The sequence below is a fragment of the Haliaeetus leucocephalus genome, unplaced genomic scaffold (genome assembly GCF_000737465.1).
Source record: "Haliaeetus leucocephalus isolate CR32 unplaced genomic scaffold, Haliaeetus_leucocephalus-4.0 Scaffold153, whole genome shotgun sequence".
Lineage (NCBI taxonomy): Eukaryota > Metazoa > Chordata > Aves > Accipitriformes > Accipitridae > Haliaeetus > Haliaeetus leucocephalus.
The window spans coordinates 47,120-66,141 of NW_010972589.1; the positions used below are offsets into that span (position 1 = coordinate 47,120).

General features: G+C 36.2%; 1 protein-coding gene across 3 annotated transcripts in view; it reads left to right on the top strand.

The window, feature by feature from the left end:
- The window catches only part of CUL1 (cullin 1), a 53,273-nt gene that overhangs the window by 15,644 nt on the left and 18,607 nt on the right, over positions 1-19,022 (top strand). For all 3 annotated transcript variants that reach the window (XM_010562014.1, XM_010562013.1, XM_010562015.1), the window contains exons 3-7: positions 10,976-11,150; positions 12,334-12,501; positions 13,575-13,625; positions 14,750-14,840; positions 15,538-15,701. In XM_010562014.1, coding sequence (XP_010560316.1) covers positions 10,976-11,150; positions 12,334-12,501; positions 13,575-13,625; positions 14,750-14,840; positions 15,538-15,701 — 649 coding nt within the window. The remainder of the gene's footprint in view (positions 1-10,975; positions 11,151-12,333; positions 12,502-13,574; positions 13,626-14,749; positions 14,841-15,537; positions 15,702-19,022) is intronic.

The following is a 19,022-nucleotide window of genomic DNA, read 5'->3' on the forward strand; positions in this document are numbered from 1 at the left end:
ACTGTCTTCATAATTATGGCTACCTCTGAATTTCAGGTTTGATCACCGTAATCTTTGACAGAGCAGATGTTTGAAGTGATTTTATTAATAGGTCTAATTTTAAGTCCACAATACACGAAAAGAAAACAGAAGTTATTTTTCCTTTATATGTTAGTCTCTGGCATTATGCTGCAGGTCTTATTGGTAATAAGGTCTGGTTACCTGGAAAATTTTTCTCTTGTCAACTTCAGAGTACTATTTTACTCTTGAGTGGTTTTATAATTTTCCAGCTGGAGTAAGAATGCACCCAGTGGATTTCTCTTGAATTCCTAGCTTGCATCAGAGAGCTATTGAAATTTTTCAGCATGTCCCCATTTTGGGAGTTGTTATAAGATGCTAAAAGGGAGTTGTGCTTGTACATGTGTGCTGAAGTACTATTTGTAGGAAACTTGTTTCTGTCAGGTAGTGTGTAAGGATCTTTTATAACTGATTTGGAAGGAGAGATGTGCCTCTTGCTGTATTATAGTTTCAGTATTTGACTTTAGATCTTTGTTTGGAAAGTGAGAAATCCTTCTTTTGTGTTCCACCTATAAAGTGGCACATAAATTGATTTGATGAGGAACCACCTCTGTTTTGCATCTGTCGTTCTGTGTTCACTCTTGTAACCTTTATCACTCAGTAGAGTAAGCACTGCTTAAGAAGATGGTGGTACAGCAGAGTGTATAGACATATGATAGAAGAAATGATGACTGAATACATTTCCTATCTTTAAGTAGTTCTGCTGTTTTTCTTTATAATTTTTATAGGTTTTGTTAATAAAGGTTATTATTCTGATACATAAATTAGCATCTAAAGCTGTTGGCACTGATTTGGAATTGCATGTCAAATTTTAGTCTGTGTTAATTTTTTTGAAAGGACAGAGCTTTTATAAAAGAAAGAAGAGCTTGAAGGCTATAAAGCAGTTAATTCTGTAGTTCTCTGGGCTTTCTAAGGAGATGGAAAAGTTTGTTTTCTGTACATATAATCTCAGAGTTGATGTGTAATCTTATCTGTGCCTGCAGAATCCATGCTCCTGGAGGGGTGGGAAAAACCCTGAGCGGTCTGCTGAGTGTTTCTAGGATACTTCTTTAATAGTGATGGGAAGATGAAATAACATTTGGTTTAGGGTCATAACTTTTCCTAAGACTTAAAATAACTGATTTCTTGCAGCGCTAGGTTCAGCATTGATCTTGACTGAATGAAACAAGTCTGCAAAAGTTGAATATCTGATAGAAATCTGAGATGTAGTAGAACTTCTGAGAGAATTTTTTCTTCTGAGTGCCTTTAATATATTCCTGTTTGTGAGGTCTGTCAAGCAGGGCAGCTGAAAACTAAATACTTATTATAATGATAATGTTAAAACACTTGCTTTTTTTCTTCCCCTTCTGATGTTCCCAAACATTCTTGGACTAAAGCTGTAAAAGGGATATGTTGTCTATTAACTACTTTTTTCTTGTTGCTTCAAGGAGGTTTTGGGTCTGAAACAAAGGATGGGTTTTGTTACTTTTAAGTGAATTAAGTGGATAATTTTGCTGATTGACTTTCATTTGTGGGTTAATTTAATAGTCTGATAACTCAGAATATTTGACACTGGTTAGGCAGGCTAAGAGTTTTTAATCTACTATGAAGGTAACAGTGCACTTTGTATCCTATACCAAGTGCACATATTCAAAAGTTGGGCTTAAAAGATTCCTACCCTTTCAGATGCAGTGTCTATAACACATTTGCTCAGTCTTTGCATACAGCAAGTCTAGTAGATTGACGGACTTCTATTGCTGGAAGCTCTGCCTATCAAACAGCTTGGTCTGGAAAGCAGAACAGATGCAGATGAGTTTCAGCTACAGCTGTAATTGGTCTGAAGATCAGCCCTACTTACAAGGATGCTGGATGTGACAGGAGCAGTTTGGAAATCTGGTGCAGTGGACAGTTTAGTCATTTCCTCATTCTCTTTTGTCCTGCCACCCTGCGCCCCCCCCTTTTCTTTTTCCTGTCTAGGTATTGCTCCTGAAGTGGATTCCATTTCATCCCTCTAATTTATAAAGGGAGGAAAACCATGCATATAAGCAAACCTGCCTTTAGTCTTGTATCTGGTATTGAATTTTCAGTCAAAATTAATTGGAGATGTGGAAGGTTTTGTTGTGCCTTGTTCAAGTGAATCTGGGAAAGAATTGGAAGAATTACACAATTCAGATGGTTTGGACCTCCATCCTACTTCTACTCATTTTCTTTGTTCAGAGTGTCTCTTTTTGTGAGACACTAGATTCAGTCTCTGAGTACAGGCCAGAGCCTGTACTTAAGGTGGTTTTTTTCCTTCATTCTAGTCGGAGAAGAGAGAGATTAATTATTCCAGGGGTTTTCTAGATCTGAGAATACTGAAGAGATGAACCAAGAAATCTTGTTTCTGAATGGTGGCTATCAAGATCCTCATCCCTACTTTTTCTAATTTAGATTCATTTGTGCTTCTGATTGCAGGGTGTATTTTTTGTCAGATCAGATGATCACCAAATGTTTTTCAGTAATGCATACACTTTCATGATTCCTTTTGCCCTGCCAGCTATGCCAAAGCACCTAACCAGAAGAGCAGTCCTCTATGGAAGTTGCAATGTTTTTATTTACCACTCCTTATATGATTATGAAGATCAGTGTACTAATGTACTTTAATTACTTTCTGAGGTATGTTCTTCACGTTTCTATTGAGAATTCCGTATAGAAACGGAATGCTTTTAGAATGGTGCTTGCTGTGGAAGTTGAGACTGGGTTTTTTTTGTTGCGTAGCTTGTTGTTTTGGTTTGGGTTTTTTTTTCCCATGTGTGAGATTCTTGAAAATGAAATCCTTTACCTGGTTGCTTTTCTGTCCCTTACCCAGATATTAAGTAATTCCTAGTACTGAAGAGCCTGCAATAGTAAGTAACATCTTGTGACAGGCTGTACTGCAAGCTAGCACAGAATTACATGTCAAGCATTGACTTCATGCAGAAAAGAGAAATAGTAAGATTAACTAGATTTCTAGGAACAGTAGACCTAACAGCATTGCTAATGTTAGGAGGGAAGGGCCTTTTTACCCTATTTTTCCTTCAGTGGCAATTAGTTTGGAGGCTGTTAGCCGCAGGACTAGGTTGCAAAATCAATGTTAGAGGAGCGATAAAGGCACGGAGGAGTCACTCATGGAACTCAGGAGGTTAACAGCAAGTTTTGGTACACTGCACACAAGAGGGTGGTTCACTCAGAAGCATTCTCTCTACTTCATGCAAAGAGAAAAAAGTTCAAGCCGCTGTTCTGCAACAACAAAAAGGAACCCCATTTGTTGCAATTAGTCAAGGAGTAATGAAATTATACTATCAATGTATCAGAATCTGTCTCTGTGGCATGTAGTCTGTTTGAAGGAGACTGCCACTTAGTCTGTCCGAGACAGAACTGTGCTTGCGTGTAGCAAGTTGTGAGCTTCTGTTTTGAATTGTTGGTGGAAGACCTATTACTTTGTTTACTAGAATTATTCTTACTCAAGTTATTCATATTTATGTTGCTGTAAGTCACTTGTCTTTATGGCCACCTCTTCTTAAACTCCATTTGGCAATGATAAAATATTTGTACATCTTTGACAGAAGGTGATGCGTGTCTTTCAAACTAATCATATGGTGAGCCTGCAATTTATTTTCCTCAGGCCTCATGGTGTGAGAGGATAAATTAGGATTTACATACATTTGGATTTAAATTCTGCAGTGGAGAGAATGAAAGGATTTTGTTCCTTTTCTTGTTCTATGTATCTTAAGCAGATTCTCAGACCAGGCACTAGGCTGTCAGAAAACTTTCCTGCACTATATTAAACTAGCATGATTTTTCATAGTGGCTTATACAGAAAGCTGAATAACTTTCTGAAATTCTTATTTTCTTCCTCCAAGCACACATCAACACCTCAATTTCAAGATATGATTGGTGAGTGGAAAGCTTAGTGGTGGACTTTTATTTCATGTGTGTACTTTTTATCTGAAATGTCAAAATTACTTTTTTTGGCATAAACTCATGCTTTCACTGTCTTGATTTACAAAACACAATCTGAGAAGCATTTTTAAGGAATTTTTTTAGACAGTGTAGTTAGTTTATGCCCATACGGAACAGAGGAACCTTTTTGTCCAGTTTTAACATTTAAAAAAAAAATGGAATTGGGAAAAATAAGACTGTTTAAAGATTCTAAGTACCATTAGTTTATAACAAATAAGATTTTTATCTAAATGAAGATATCTTAAAATCTTTGCATTGATAAGAAGACTATATAGAACTGTAGAAGGTGTGCTTGGTTTACTAAAAAGTGCATCTGCAATGTCCAAATTGGCTTTCAAAGTCTTTCTAATGTTGTGCACATAAAAATCATACTGTCAATTTCAACAGTTCCTATAATACATTTGAGTAGTCGTGTTTGGCATAATCATCATATAGCTCTTACGTGAAACTTTGAAGTAAAATGGCTGAATTTACCATTACTTAAAATTTGCTTAAGTCTTACACCCATAAATTGGATTTTACAAATGTGTTTCTAATATTATTGTTCCATTGTTAACCACAGTAATTCTTTTAAAAAGTAATTGCTTTAAGTATTTTAAAGTAAGGTTAGGTAAAGGTTAGGTTGTTCTGTCACATTTCATTTTTCTATGAAAAATCTTTTCCTTGTTTCTGAATTTGCTTATTGTGATTCAATTTTTTTAACTTGTTTTAATGAAGTGGTAGTTACCAATTATCCATCAGACCAAATGTTAAGTAATTGTACATCACAAAAGGTTACTATAATCTGTTTTATAAGCTGGGATATTTTTTTCTCAGATATTAGCAAGTGGTAAATGAAAAGATTGCGTTAAACATGAAATAATTAAGTGTAGTATGCTTACATTTTAAAAATACAAGATGACTTGGGGTAATGTGTCTGTTCATAAAACAGAATGTATAAATACATTTAACGTATTTTTTGCCTGTGGATAGGTTCAGCACTATGTTGCCCAAGCAAAATGAGAAAGCCCTTCTCTTGGCATCCATTTGCCAAGGTCTTTTGTAGTTTTACTGCAATTCTTCTCCTAGTGGTTTTCACTGGAATTCCTGTATTCTAGTAGGATTTTAGATCAGCAGATGTATATTAAAGCTGTGAGAATCTTTTATTTTCTGATTGCATGAATCTGTTGTTACCAGGCAGCATGGTATGTTGTGGTTTGTTTGTTGTTTTCTTTTCTTTTTCCCCTGAACAAATTATTATGCTTTTTCTGTACAGAAAAGATACTGGGGTGTTAGGGCGTGTGCTTTTTAAACCTCAGAAACTGTTCCACTTTCTCTTGAGATTCTCTCACTCTAAGCCATCCATTCACTTTAATGTCAGATTGTTTAAGATCACTCTGGATACATCAAAGCAGCCTCTGCTGTCTGCTAGTATTAATCCTGCTTATATTCAATATGATATTTCATAGTGTTTCTCATATGCCAGTTAGTGCTTGCATGGAACACGAAGGTAGAAGTAAACGTATTTGTTTACGTGTTCAAAGAGTACATAATATACCTTTTCTTGGGTGGAAAGGTAGGTATAATTGTATGGTTTTGTGTATATTTATAAAAATTGTTGCTTCAGTTTGAAAGAAGTGCAGAATATGTTTATATTAGTGCAATCAGTTCCTTTTTTTATGTTGTTCTCCACAATGATCACTTGCTGTTCTACTTGCTTTTTATAGTAACCAAGAGTATTCTGTACAAAACCAACTTTGGTCAATGCAAAGAACTTTAAACTTAAAAGCAACCTCAGTTATGGTGGTTCTTAGACTTCTTGGCATAAAGACTGTAGACCTCGTATATGCATTTGGCTTTGAAAATTTGTGTTTCTCTTGTAACTCAGTGCTTCTCTGTGACTCTTTGGAGTTTATGCCATGAAGAGGGAAGCAAGAAGTTATTTGTTAGTCTGCAGATGGCTTTTGCCAGAAGTTTCTTCAATCTCAGACTTGTAGAAGTGTGTCTGAGCTCCCTTATGCGTGGATTTTCATAGCAGCTACATGGCTGATGCTGTAATAGCTCTTTCAGTCTCTGCCTCAGTCCTTCCCTGACTAAAATGGGAATGGTTTAACAGTGCAAGTGTATCTAATCGAAATACTTAAAATGTGTAATTGATTTTAGGATAAAGTGTATTGAAAAACAAATGGAGAATGTGTGGGGTTGAGGGGCAGGGTCTTAATTTTTTTTTTGTTTGTGTTCTTTGAACTGTTTTGTGGGAGTAACCCTTCCTTACTGGATGATGAACTGAACATACTTAAGATAGGCTCTTGCTGATACCTTCCTGAAAAGAATGAAGGTTTCTGGATTTTTTGTTTTACTGCTGCTCCTCACAAAGCTGAAGTGGGTGTTTAAAGCACTTGTTCTGAAAAGTGATTGGGTTTTGGCAACCTCATAATTTCAAAAACTTGTGCAAAATTCCTTTGTCTGTTTGACTTATGAAACTTTAAAGTCACGTAGGCATGTCCACTTCTCTTAGCAGCTTTACTTATTATGCATGAGGTGGTTTTGTGAAGTTCACACAGCCTAATCTTCTGGACATACAGGAGTTGAAATGGCTTCAGTAATTCTGAAGAAAATATGTAAAGCTGTTCTCTCGTAAATATAGTAAGCTGTATTGTTTGTATTAGAAGTGGGTTTACAAGAATACAAAGCTTCCATAATCTTTCCTAGCAATTCTCCTATCAGTAGTTTTGGTAACTATGTTGTTCTTGCATGCCTTTGGTGTAATCTAGGAAAATACAAATTTTTTACAAAAGTGGAATTAATCTCAACTTGTTCCTGTAGACCAGCTGTTGAGGTGACAGAGCACTCAGCATAGAGTTAATTACTGCTCAAGGTAGGTGACATAGCAAATTTGTGCCTAAAACTGATCTTTATTATAAAGAGACTAGAACTAATGAGGGAGAAATTCTGGTTAGAGAGTTGTTCAACTTCTGTTGTTGTTGTGTGCTTCCTCCTTTTCAAAAGCTTTGTTGTCATTTCTCTCTGCCCTATAGTTTTGTGCTACACTGTGTTAATTCTGCTTCCCTTTCAGTTCCTTTTAGTTTTACATATCTGTTCCTCAAGCAGACTTATTCCAGTTATGTTAATTTTTCATAGCAAAATGGAAAAACTGTGGGGACCCAGCTGTGCTGCTGAAAGGGGAATCAGTTATTACCTCAGCAGAACTGTTTTCTTTATAAAAATTTAAGATTAGAGACTCATGTGAAACCGAGTAATTTGCACCCATCAGTGTAAAATCTAAGTGTTTTCCTGTTGTGTGTTGAATTACAAAACTGATACTTGTCTCACATAATTTCTGTTTGCAATTGCTCCTGGAAGAAAAAAATGCAGTATAGAGTATTTTAGTACTTTTCTGGGGCAGAGGGTAGATTAGAGGTGACTGTGGTGTGCCCAAGCTTGTGCTTTGATGGCGTACTTGCTCCAAAAGTATATGCACTACTACTGAAAGAGCCTGTTTCACTTCTCCTGTGTGGACACAGTTCAGATCTGCTCAGCAAAGGATCTGGCAACAGGGACAATGGTTAGTTGTAGCGGCAGTCATTTCCCCAGTCCAAATCACTGGTTGCCTGCATGAACTCCCACACTACTGGAAAAGCAGGTGGCAAGGAAGCCCTCCAGGTGTGTGGTGTGTCAAGATCATTTCCTTCAGTGGAAGTGACCTCCTACAAGGCCATAAATTTATTATGGCCTGGCAGCATGGGAATTTTTTTTTTTCCTTTATACTGCCCAGGTTTAGAAACTGAGGAAAGGTTGTCAAAAATCGTGTAAATAATATTGAAGAGAAAGGTGGTAAAATTAATTTGTCTTTCGCTGCTTCTTGTATCCCATTTTGAAGAGTTTCAGAGAAGAATAAAGTTCTGAAAAAGATTTCTCCTCTTAAACAGTACAATGCTGAATCAATTGTAAAATTCCTTGCAGTCTTCTACCTCAAATTTTAATTTAGATAAATAAATGTAATTTCTTCTTCACTGTGAGGAGGATTTAGAAGCTTGGTCTTGATCTGTTCCTCCTGTAGATGGTTTGTTTGTCTGTTTGCTGGGCCAAATCTGAAGTTCAGCAGCCAGAAGCTTGGGGAGCAGTGCAGCTTCACTGTGGTGCAAAGTATTCTATTGATGAATTAACTTCTCTGCTTGTTGTAGTACGTGAATTGCTATGCAGAATTGCACAGACACCCGCAGAAATGTTTCCTAATAGCCATTTGGATATGTATATGGCTTCCAGCATACGAAGCAGTTGAGGGGATTAGTTTGCCTTCTGCAACCAAGAATTCTTTTCATAGCATTCCCCTTGTGATTCTCAGATGGACTGTCATGTACTTCATTGTAAGCAGCACAAGTCTGATTTTGTTTTGAATATGTCAGTCTTTCTGTCAGTGGTTGGCTTTAGCAGATGGGAACACAGATTGTAAACAAAGTGTGAGAGAGCATTCTTTTATGTATAATATGTCAAAGAGTTATTTACACTTGCAAACTGCCTTCTGTGCAGGCAAACTAACTTCAGTTTGACTTGCATAAAACAACTAAACTACAGCATTTCAAAAGTGCTGTCTTGGACACTTCGGCTAGCAAGACTCAAGCCAGAATAACAAGTGAAGATGTGCATTACTGGTATATTTTTACTCCAGCTCTGAGTTGATTACTGTCAGGCATGGACGACAGGTCTCAGTCTCTCTCAGTGTTTACTTTACAAGGAATCCTGGGTTTAATAGTAAAACATATGGAGTTAGAAAAAGGCTTATGTCTTCTAACCTTGGTCTTTTACTTTTCTGAAGGCTGTTGTGATTATTCTTGGAGAAGAACAGAAAGAATATTTTCATCAGGCAGTATTTACAAAAGCTGCAAGAATTACCCGTCATCTGGACAGTCCTTGTATGTTTAGGCTTGCTCAAAGCCAGTTGGAATAGGAGAATTAGGGGAAGGAGTGGGCAAGACTGCCAGCGGGGTATTTATGAATCAGCCCTAAATTCCTTGTGTTGTGATGGAGAGACTTTCCATACACAATTCGGAGGATCTTATATTAACTATTTTAAGGTTAAACTGTGAGGTAAGCCCTGCTTTTCTTGTTCGTGAAAAGAAAGTTGTGTATCTAGAAAAAAAAATTTGTTATGCGATGTGGTATTCCTCACTTGAACAGGGAATTCTGAAATTGAAGCATAGATGGTAAAAGGAGCAACAGTGCCAGGAAAGTTGAACAAACAAATTACTAGGAGCTAGAAGAAATAATTAATGTCCAGGAAATAAGTGGCTGATAAAATTTCAGTTGCTAAGCACAAATGAAGGTTTTATGTTATTGGTTGATATAATGGGAAATCTAATTATTTGGCACCTAGATGAGGTAACAGGTAAGAAATAAATGTATGCTGTATGTTTTCAAAATGGGTTAATCTTAGGTAAAGAACATTACTCTTTTGGACAGTGTTGTGACTTTCTGAACAAGAACATGAGTATAGACCATGAGCAGGCTTTCCTTTCAGTTTGACACAGACTGTGGACCTTGTTCCTGGTGGCATGCAGGATACTCTGATCCTTAAACCCAGTTTAAGGACATGATTCGTCTGTGAAGCTTTTTTTTTTTTTTTTAAAGTAATTGCAAGGGAGTTCACTGGATATTTTAAGGGATTTTTCTGCTTGAGCTTTACTGTTTAAATACTAGAAGCAAGTCTGTTCATAATGACTGTCATGCATCATACATTTGGGGTTTATAATTCCCTCGATATTTAATTGTGCTGATGGTCTTCCATTATATTGTGCTGGTCTTTCTGAAAGGAAAGACAAAAGGCAAATCTCAGCAATGTATTAATTTCCTAATATGTGGCATACTGTGGAAGAAGCCTATCTAGTGGTTAAAGCTTGGCCCATTAGTTAAAACACAAATTAAATCCAAATTAGACCTTCTGGATTGCTTAATACAATGTTCTCTAACAAGGGATGTGACTCAAGCCTGCCCTTGGACTGTCAGTAGCTTCTTGAGTGCTTAGTAGCTTCGAGAGTGCTCAGTAGCTTTGTTCCTGTTGGCGAATCCTTTGCCAGATGAGTCATTAGGGTAATCTTTGTTGTCAGATCTGAGTCTTCATCAAGTTGAATTTGAGTGCTACCAAGCTAGTTTATTTTCCTTGTTTGTGAAGTGCAGTTTCTTTGAGGATGCTTTCTTATTTGAATTGTTTCGAGCAATGTGACTTCCACTTACTACTTTGGAAGAATTCTGAACATTTGAATGTTTTGGATCAGAAAACAGAATGTTTTCTTGAAATGTTAACAGATACAGCACGTCTTCCAGGCTGTATTAGTATGAGAGGAAAAATTATTGCTACCACATACTTAAATGTTGGGATTATACTTGTAGACTTTTCAGTGAATCTCATTTTATGGTGTGCATTTGAGTGTGTGTGTCTCATCATTACTGCTTTCTAGGTTTGTCCCCTGTCTATCAGTGTTAAATAACCAAATCTTTTATAAAGGATTGTGTTTGAAAGAATGCAAAAATATTATCCTCTGTGTTTTCAACTACTGAATGTTGCTTGAGGTTAGTGTTGAAATTTCTTCCTGTTCAAATGAAAGCTTATATATTTCTGGAAGGCCAATATAATACATCAAATAAATTCCATTTAAACCTTAAAAATAATCTTATCAGCAAATTCCACTGCTTTGTTTCCTTGGTAGTCTTGTTAAGTAAGCGTTAGGTAAATTTAATGTTGGTGTCAGTATTTGCAGTGCACTCAGCAGTCTGACACATTTCTGATGCAGATAATTCTGCTGGAAAATACTTCATTTTCTTAGCTTTAGTTTGATTTTTATGTGGGCTAATGCATCATGTAATGTATTATGGTTAAGTCATTTACAGTCATGTAAAATAGCTTATTGAAATTAACGTGTTTTTCATTGTATTTTTAATGTCTCATGCTGGCACATACGTATTCCTTAACTTTTCCTGTCAGTCATGTTTATAACTACTGTACTAGTGTACACCAGTCTAATCAAGCACGAGGAGCTGGAGTACCTCCTTCTAAATCGAAAAAGGGCCAGACACCTGGAGGTGCTCAGTTTGTTGGCTTGGAATTGTACAAACGGCTAAAAGAATTTCTGAAGAACTACTTGACAAATCTCCTTAAGGTAAGATTAGATCAGTCTGCATTTGTAGTAGTAATATGGGCTGGGTTGAGACAAGCTTGTATCAACAAACCTAGAGGTGTACGCAGCCGCTGGAAATAAATTGAATGATCTTGAAATTTGCTTTTGTCTCCATTACCCATTAGACTGTTTTGTAGGCTAAGTGTACCTGTGAGCTGCTTTTCCTCTTCAAGCTGAAACATCACTTCTGTATTTTATTAGATGTAATGTTATGTGCTATCTTAAGCTGTCCTGTATCTTGAACAAGAATAGCTAGACTTTCTAACCAATTAACCAGCATACTAGTAATGCTGAAAAAATGGGTTTCTGTAATGTTGAAAATGCCTGATGGTAGCCATGAATTTAATTTAATAAATAAATTACTAATAGATCTGGATGTTGGGCTGCTTTGTAACAGAGTGGTTCCTAGTTATGTTTGGAAAGGAACCATGCTTTTAACTTTTGCGATTTTAGTTTTGAGCAATAATAAAAGAATTCTTAGTGTCCTATCAAGTCTACTGCATAATTAATTTGTGAAGCTGTATAAAGGCATCTCTGAGGTCTTACCAGAATGCATTCCTGGTTTTATTCCCTTCTACCTTCAGGCTGTAGTGGTCCAGTTTGGAAAGATACTTGAACTTCCATGTGTTACAACTTTATCTTCTTTTTTTCTGTAACAAGAACTAATGTGATGCCATAACCATTTCCAAGAATACAGGGTTCCATTTACTACCTGACAGGGTCCTAGAGAAGACCCCATCTATGCTCACCTTTTTCAGCTCCCCAAGTAGCAGCAGTGGGAGTGGGGGGTATATTTTATGCAGATTGGCATGTTGAATGCATTACCATTGCACTGGCATGTTTTACGTAGCGCACTCATCGGTGTCACTTGCTGTTTCTAATGTGGTGTGCTCTTGCTCCCTCCCACAGGAGGGATGGGAGTTTCTTCTGGAGCTTTGTCTATGCTGTGTATTTTTTTACCAGTGTTTTAATTTCTAAATCTCATACTGGTCTTGTGCTTTATTAATGTAGCACGATAATAGTGCTAGTAATACATTTAGCATTATATTTCCTATAAATACATTGCATGGTATAGCTTTATTACCCAGACAGTTTGTACACCCTTATATATCTTGGTTGTACCTTAAAATTACCCAACAGTACTGGCAAACGGTTGTTATTTCAGGATGGTGAAGATTTGATGGATGAAAGTGTGCTGAAATTCTACACTCAACAGTGGGAAGATTATAGGTTTTCAAGCAAAGTATTGAATGGGATATGTGCCTACCTCAATCGACATTGGGTTCGTCGTGAGTGTGATGAAGGTCGTAAAGGAATATATGAAATTTATTCAGTAAGTAGCTTTTTGAACTGTGTGTTTTATCCATTCCATCTGTCATGTTTGCATTATCATCCTGCAGATTGCTCCTTGAAACTTGTAGGAAGTTCATAGAAGTTTTGAAGAAGTGGGCAAAATGGAAATCTCCCCACTTTCCATACTCTCACCCCAGTATATCTGTAAAAATTCCGTGGGTCTAAACCTGTGAGATGTTCAACTGCCTTGTACCTATTGGGACTACCAGTATTAGACTGTCAACAGTTGTCTGTTTCTGAATATTTGCTTCTTATACTGTTATCTGTGTGCATCAGCATGGCCTCGTCATTCCACTTAGAATTCAGTCAAGTGTTTCAAATATAGATGGAGAAGTAAATTGCTTTTTTTTTTTCTGTTGACTTCAATACACCTCTACAAATTTTTTAGCATCCAAGCTGCTAAGATTCAGTCAACATTTGGTTTGTTATAAGTTATTTTGGTACAGTTCTGAAAGATTGAGATGTACTCCTGATAATTTTTTTTTTTTGTAATGTGAAGTAATATAAACAAGGGAAGAACATAGCAGAAGTTCTGGATCTCAGATAACTAGAAGTACTTTTTTTTTTTTTTTTTTTAATAAAGGATAATTATTGTCCTTGCTGGTGAAGTATTAGGAAAGCGATGTGTTATTTAACCGCTTCACTAAAATAACTGCATATGGTTGAAAAAAAGTTGGTATCCTTACCCTTACTTCCTTCCCTCTTAACTTCACTAGCCTAATACTAAGGGACTGTGTCAGCCTGAAAATCGCCAACAGAAAAAGCTGTATGGTGTCAAAGTAACTTGCAGGGTTTGTTAGTTTTCAGAGCTGGCAGCGGATCACTGTCAGAAAAGGGACATCTTAGGTAGAGTTGGTAATAAAGCAAATGGTAATTTTATTGTGAAACAGTCTTGTTGCATGAGAAATGTGTGCCAAAACATAATTATTAAAGTATGCTGAATAATCAGAACTTTTTTATCAGCTTTCCTTAAGGAGTTGTCCTGCATGTATATGTGTATATATATAAATATTTTGTTTATTCCATCTTTCATCTCCCTTCCTTTGCTTCTAGCTTGCCTTGGTGACCTGGAGAGACTGCTTATTCAGGCCATTAAATAAGCAGGTATACGTGTGTGTGTATATATATATATGTTATAACTATAGTGTTATTTTATAGGGTTAATTTTATATATTGTTAGTAACTGTTCCAAGGAGAATTTGGGGGGTGCAGACCCAGAAAATAAAAAGGAGCTGCCACCTTCTCTTTTGTGATGTTAAAATGATAAATATTTGGGGGGAATGGGCCTTTCTCTATGTGTGTGGTTGAACCTTGATACCAAGACTGTTCCGTTACCTCTTTGCAGAGGGAACCCTTGGCTTTCCCTGCCTGTCGTGTCCCTCCCCCCCCCCCAAAAAAAAAAAAAAAAAAAAAGCAAAGGGGGCTCCTCTTAGATGAAGTAACAACTTCAGCTGTTTCTAAGCCAGGCAGGAAAACAGGCTGACAGTCATGTCTTAAGGTTTGAGAGTCAAGATTGTATGAGAACAGATAGTGACAGGCCTGGGATTTTGGTGTCTTCTAATGTTGCTGTGAATCTTTAAATTCACACTGATGCCTGGGAGATTCAGGTCAACCGAATATTTTTAATTAGTGAATCAGCGCAATATAAAACAAGACATTCCATCACAACAAAATAATATATCTATGTATGTTGATTTCACTCTTATTTACCAGTACTTCATGATGAAAAGACTGTATTATATTATGAAAATACTAGCTAGATTTCAGTTTAAGAGGAACAGTAGTTGCAACACATTATTTATCAGCATAAGCGGATAGCTTTCTTTGTGTAAAATACAGGTGGTTAATTCGGCTCTTACTGCAGAGTTTTCTTATATTTCAGGTATAAAACAAAGAGAAGTTTGATTTAGAAGGTGCTTTTTGAAATAAATTAAAAAAAACCAACTACCACCAAACAAACAAAAAAAACCCAACAAAAACCCCAAGCACTTTCCTACCCTTTTACAGCTCACCACTAATCAGACTGTAATTATGCTGTAGAACTTAGAGGTGTAGCATACTCTGTGATGTCTGTAGGAATTTTGTATGTTCAGGTGGTGTCCTTAAATTTTGTTCTCAGGGGGCTTGACTTATCTTGAATATAGGAATACACTCCTGATTAAATACTATGCTTGACCTACCAGCTGCTTTCTCTGTGCTTGACTTGCTTTTAATCCTTGTTTTCTAAGGTAACAAATGCTGTGTTGAAATTGATTGAAAAGGAAAGAAATGGTGAAACTATCAATACAAGGCTGATCAGTGGAGTTGTACAATCTTACGGTAAATGAGATTTATTTAAGGTTTTATTACTGTCTTAAAAATAAATGAATATATATCCCCTATCAGAGCCCAGAAGTAGCATCCCACCTCCTTGGATGTCCAGTGAAGATTTTTACAGTAAAATAAACGCAGTTTTATATTGTTTAAATCCATGTTTGTAGAGACACTTGACACAATTACAGTTGATTATACCATACTTGTAAAGCTTGAAAGCGCAACTGATAGACAAGAGCGTTCATTGTTTATGAATCATTTATTTGGGAGCTAAATCTGGAAGGGGGGAAGCATACTAGTTTACAAAGTGGAGTAGGGTTGGGTTTTGCCATTTGCATGAAATTGAGAGCTTTGCCATGCAGATTAATGTCTTGTTTCATTAATAAAAAAGCATCTATGCATATAATCTGGAACGCTTAAGGGGAAAAAATGGGAGGGGAATTTGAATTAGCTTTTGAGATAGTGAAGTTTTCCAAATACATCTAGTAACATATCAAAAAGTGCAGTTTACATGAGTAATGTCTTTTACTGCTTATTTTTAAAATGCAAAATAAAGGTATACTTTTAAAAGTTTAAAAAAGTGGTGCTGGAGGTAATTGATTACCTTCGTGTAAGTTAGAAGGAAGGTACCTGTTTATTTGCCAGAGACCACTTCATAAAAGACAATTTTGTCATTAATTGCTCTTTGTTTGTGTTTTTGTAGTGGAGCTGGGGCTGAATGAAGATGATGCATTTGCAAAAGGACCTACACTAACTGTCTATAAAGAATCCTTTGAATCTCAGTTTCTTGCTGACACAGAGAGATTTTATACACGAGAAAGTACTGAATTCTTGCAACAGAACCCAGTCACAGAGTACATGAAGAAGGTAAATTATTTAATAAGCTTTGTGATTATATTCTGGATACAGATATTTTTTAGAGGTGAAGCAATATAAATTATTGGCTTTTATTATCAGTTTCTTAAAATGCTGATTATTTTACAGAAACAATTAGCTCTTTCTCCCTGTGGTGATTTGCTTCTGTGTTTATCTGGTACAAAGTTTGTCTCCTTAGTGAATTTCAGTAAGTACAATGAAAGTTTGAAAATTTCTTAATGGGCAAAATGGAAGAGAATGTTAAAATAAATTCAGATTTTGTTAGACTTCAAGACACCAAAATAGTCATTCTGCTTTAGACCTGCAAGTTTACTGTTCCTATACAAGGAACTGTGTGTTGGCACATTTATTGAAATCTCTTCCTGAGAAAGCTGGCCAAGGAAGTAGATCATTAATTAGCTTTAATTCTCTCAGGATATTTTAATGTAATGAACCCTACACAATACTTCTGATCAACAGAGGCCACATTTAAGTTCTTAGATAGTCTCTGGTTTGGGGGATCACAGAAAGGGCAATTAAGAGCAAGCTGGATAAACACTGACTATTTCTAGCCTGGTTATTGGGTCAGTCTTACTGAACGTGAAATAGATAGGTCATCTTCCATCTTGGACAACTGCTGTTTTATATATTTTTCTCAGCATGATTCCTCACTTTCCGAATTGCTTGGTTTTCCCCTTTCAGTTTAATTTAAAAAAAAAAAAAAAAAGAGCTTTCCGAGTATGTAATATGCAGATATGCATCCGTCCCTACAGTATCTTTGTGTTTCTTTTGTGTAATGTAACTCTTTTTGCCACAGAACCTGTTGTGTCTGAGTCTTGGCATTAGAGTAAATGATTTACCCCCCGCCCCCCAAAAAAGGGGTGGGGCTGGGGAGTCCTAGAAATAACATAGTAAAACAAATCCTGCTTTTAGTGCATTGGGATTGTTGCCCAGTAGTTCCCAGACCTACCTATGTTTACTTTTGTGTTGTTGAATTAATGAGTTTTGCTACTTCCCTTTCAATTTCTTGTCTTTACTTTCATCCTAAAATATATATTCACAACCTGAATGATTGGCTCATCCAGGCTTCCTTGGTATAGGACAGTAAAAAGCTATCTGAAGGTCATTGCTATTTCAAGAACTAGAGATTAGTGGCAAGTAGAAAGAACTTACTAGTACCCCAAACAATCTTCAAGACTTCAAAAATCCACAAAAGAGCAACTCGCTTTGCTTGAAGCTGGTGTTGAAGCTGAAAACACGTATAAAGCTAGCAGAAGGCAGGGGAAGTCTTCAGCAAGAAAGTGTGTAGCCTTAAGTCTCTGCTCAAATTAATATACTAGAGATGTACACAAGCTATTTGGGCTGTGTTGGTATCTGCTTACAGATAATGTGCATACATGAAATCAGACTGAACAAGAAACTGTTTTCATTACTCATTTCCTGGGATTTAACTGATGAAACTGAAAAAGATGTGTGTTAGACTACAGTAAATATGATCAGAGCTTGCAAAATGATACAAACTAAGGGATGTGACCTAACTGAAAGGGGAAACTTACCAATTGAGCTAAAAGCTAGTTAACTGGAACAAATTATCTGATCTCTCTTGTCTGCATGCTCTGCTGGAGACATCAAGAGAAGTCATGCAAGTTTTCAGAACTATTAATTTAAAATTCAGATAAGTTTGTCCTTCAGTTTTATCTTACTTCATTATGCCTAAGGATTAACATTTTTTTACTTAAACATGACGAGGCAGTTTTGTAAACTTCTTAATGATTTTTTTCTGTTTGGGTATTGTAATCTTGCATACCACTTAAATGCCTGGAACAGGAGTAGTACTCCCCATAATTATTACTCAGGTATTGCTAGAATTAGGGTTCTTTTCTGTTCTGAAGCACCTTAAATGAGACTGATGTGAAAAGCTGTAAGTTGTTCAGCAGTCACATGGCATACTAGCGATAAGAAGCCTTAAAAGACATGTTGGAAGTATACTTCGTTTGTAGTTCAATCTGCTATTAGTACACTTACTTGGGTTTCTCACTGAAGCACTGACCATTGAGTTCTAATTGGGGATAAATAGCATTGCAAAATAAAAACAAAAATAAACCTGTTGGAGTACCTTAGTGCACACCAGCATAACATCAGTGTTACCACGATATAGTAGAATTTTGGTTGTTTCTTGTAGAATACTCAATGAAATCTTACTTAGAATTAGGATATGTGTATGTAGTTATACAGGCAGACTTACTGAGTTTAGAAGGATTGTGAATTTTTCTTCTCAGGCCAGAACTCATGAGTAAAGGTGGCATGGCCTGATGTGCTGTAGGGAAAAAGGTCAGTATTTCTTAAGACTGTCCCTTGAAATAAAGTCTCAAACTGAACTTTTGATCTTTATAATTAAAACAGCCAAAGATACTGTTATGTGAACTAATTATTTTTCCCTTGTTTTTGAAATATGACCTCAAAAGGAAAATGGAATAAGAACAACACAAAAAGTGAGAGAGGATAAGCAAATTTGAAGTCAGAGTGAATGTTTATTTTCATAAAGGAGCTCAAAGTGAGAGTTGACTGTTAACATTAAAAGTGAAGGTCTAAGGATATTTTAAGAAGCAGCATTAGAAATGGCAGAATTTCCTGAACTACAGAAATAAAGAATTGGTTAAATGTAAGATAAATAGTCCTACTAGTCTGATTCCAGTTTCCAGCGTTCGTCAGAAAGATTTGCTGCTATTTGCTGTCATTAAGGAAGTCGATTGTTATTCCTTACTGGTAAGAAACTGGCAAGTACTCTGAAGCATGAGTTTATATCTCTTCCCAAACTGTTGATTTTGTTTCCCATATTTTGACCTGTACTGGTTTAACTGTAGGAGACAGTAATCCAGGACCATTTCACAAGAGCTAGGTGCAAAATTATTACAGAAAGGAGTGAAGCTAACAGTGGCAAGAGATTATTTAAAGCCGTCTGTGTATGATGCAGTGTACTTGCAGTGAAATTGTTCTTTTGTTGTTGTTGTTGTCCATAATATGATCTCTCATGCTTAGTTGTTATTCTTAAATACTAGGAAAATGCATTAACTTAATTTCTTTCTCTTGTTGACATTATTAATTTAAATAATTTGGACTGATAAGGGGACATATACACTTAATCCCTAATAACGTGCTGCAACTACAGATGGCTTGTAAAGTGAGTCTTTAACACTTTTGCAAACAAAATAGAGGTAATCGTTACATAAACAACTTTAGTTTTACGTTTTGGCATAAGTACTATTCCTCAAGTGACATTTAGAATTTTGGTTTGCTGGGATGTAGCATTTCATATGCCAAATTAAACGCTAG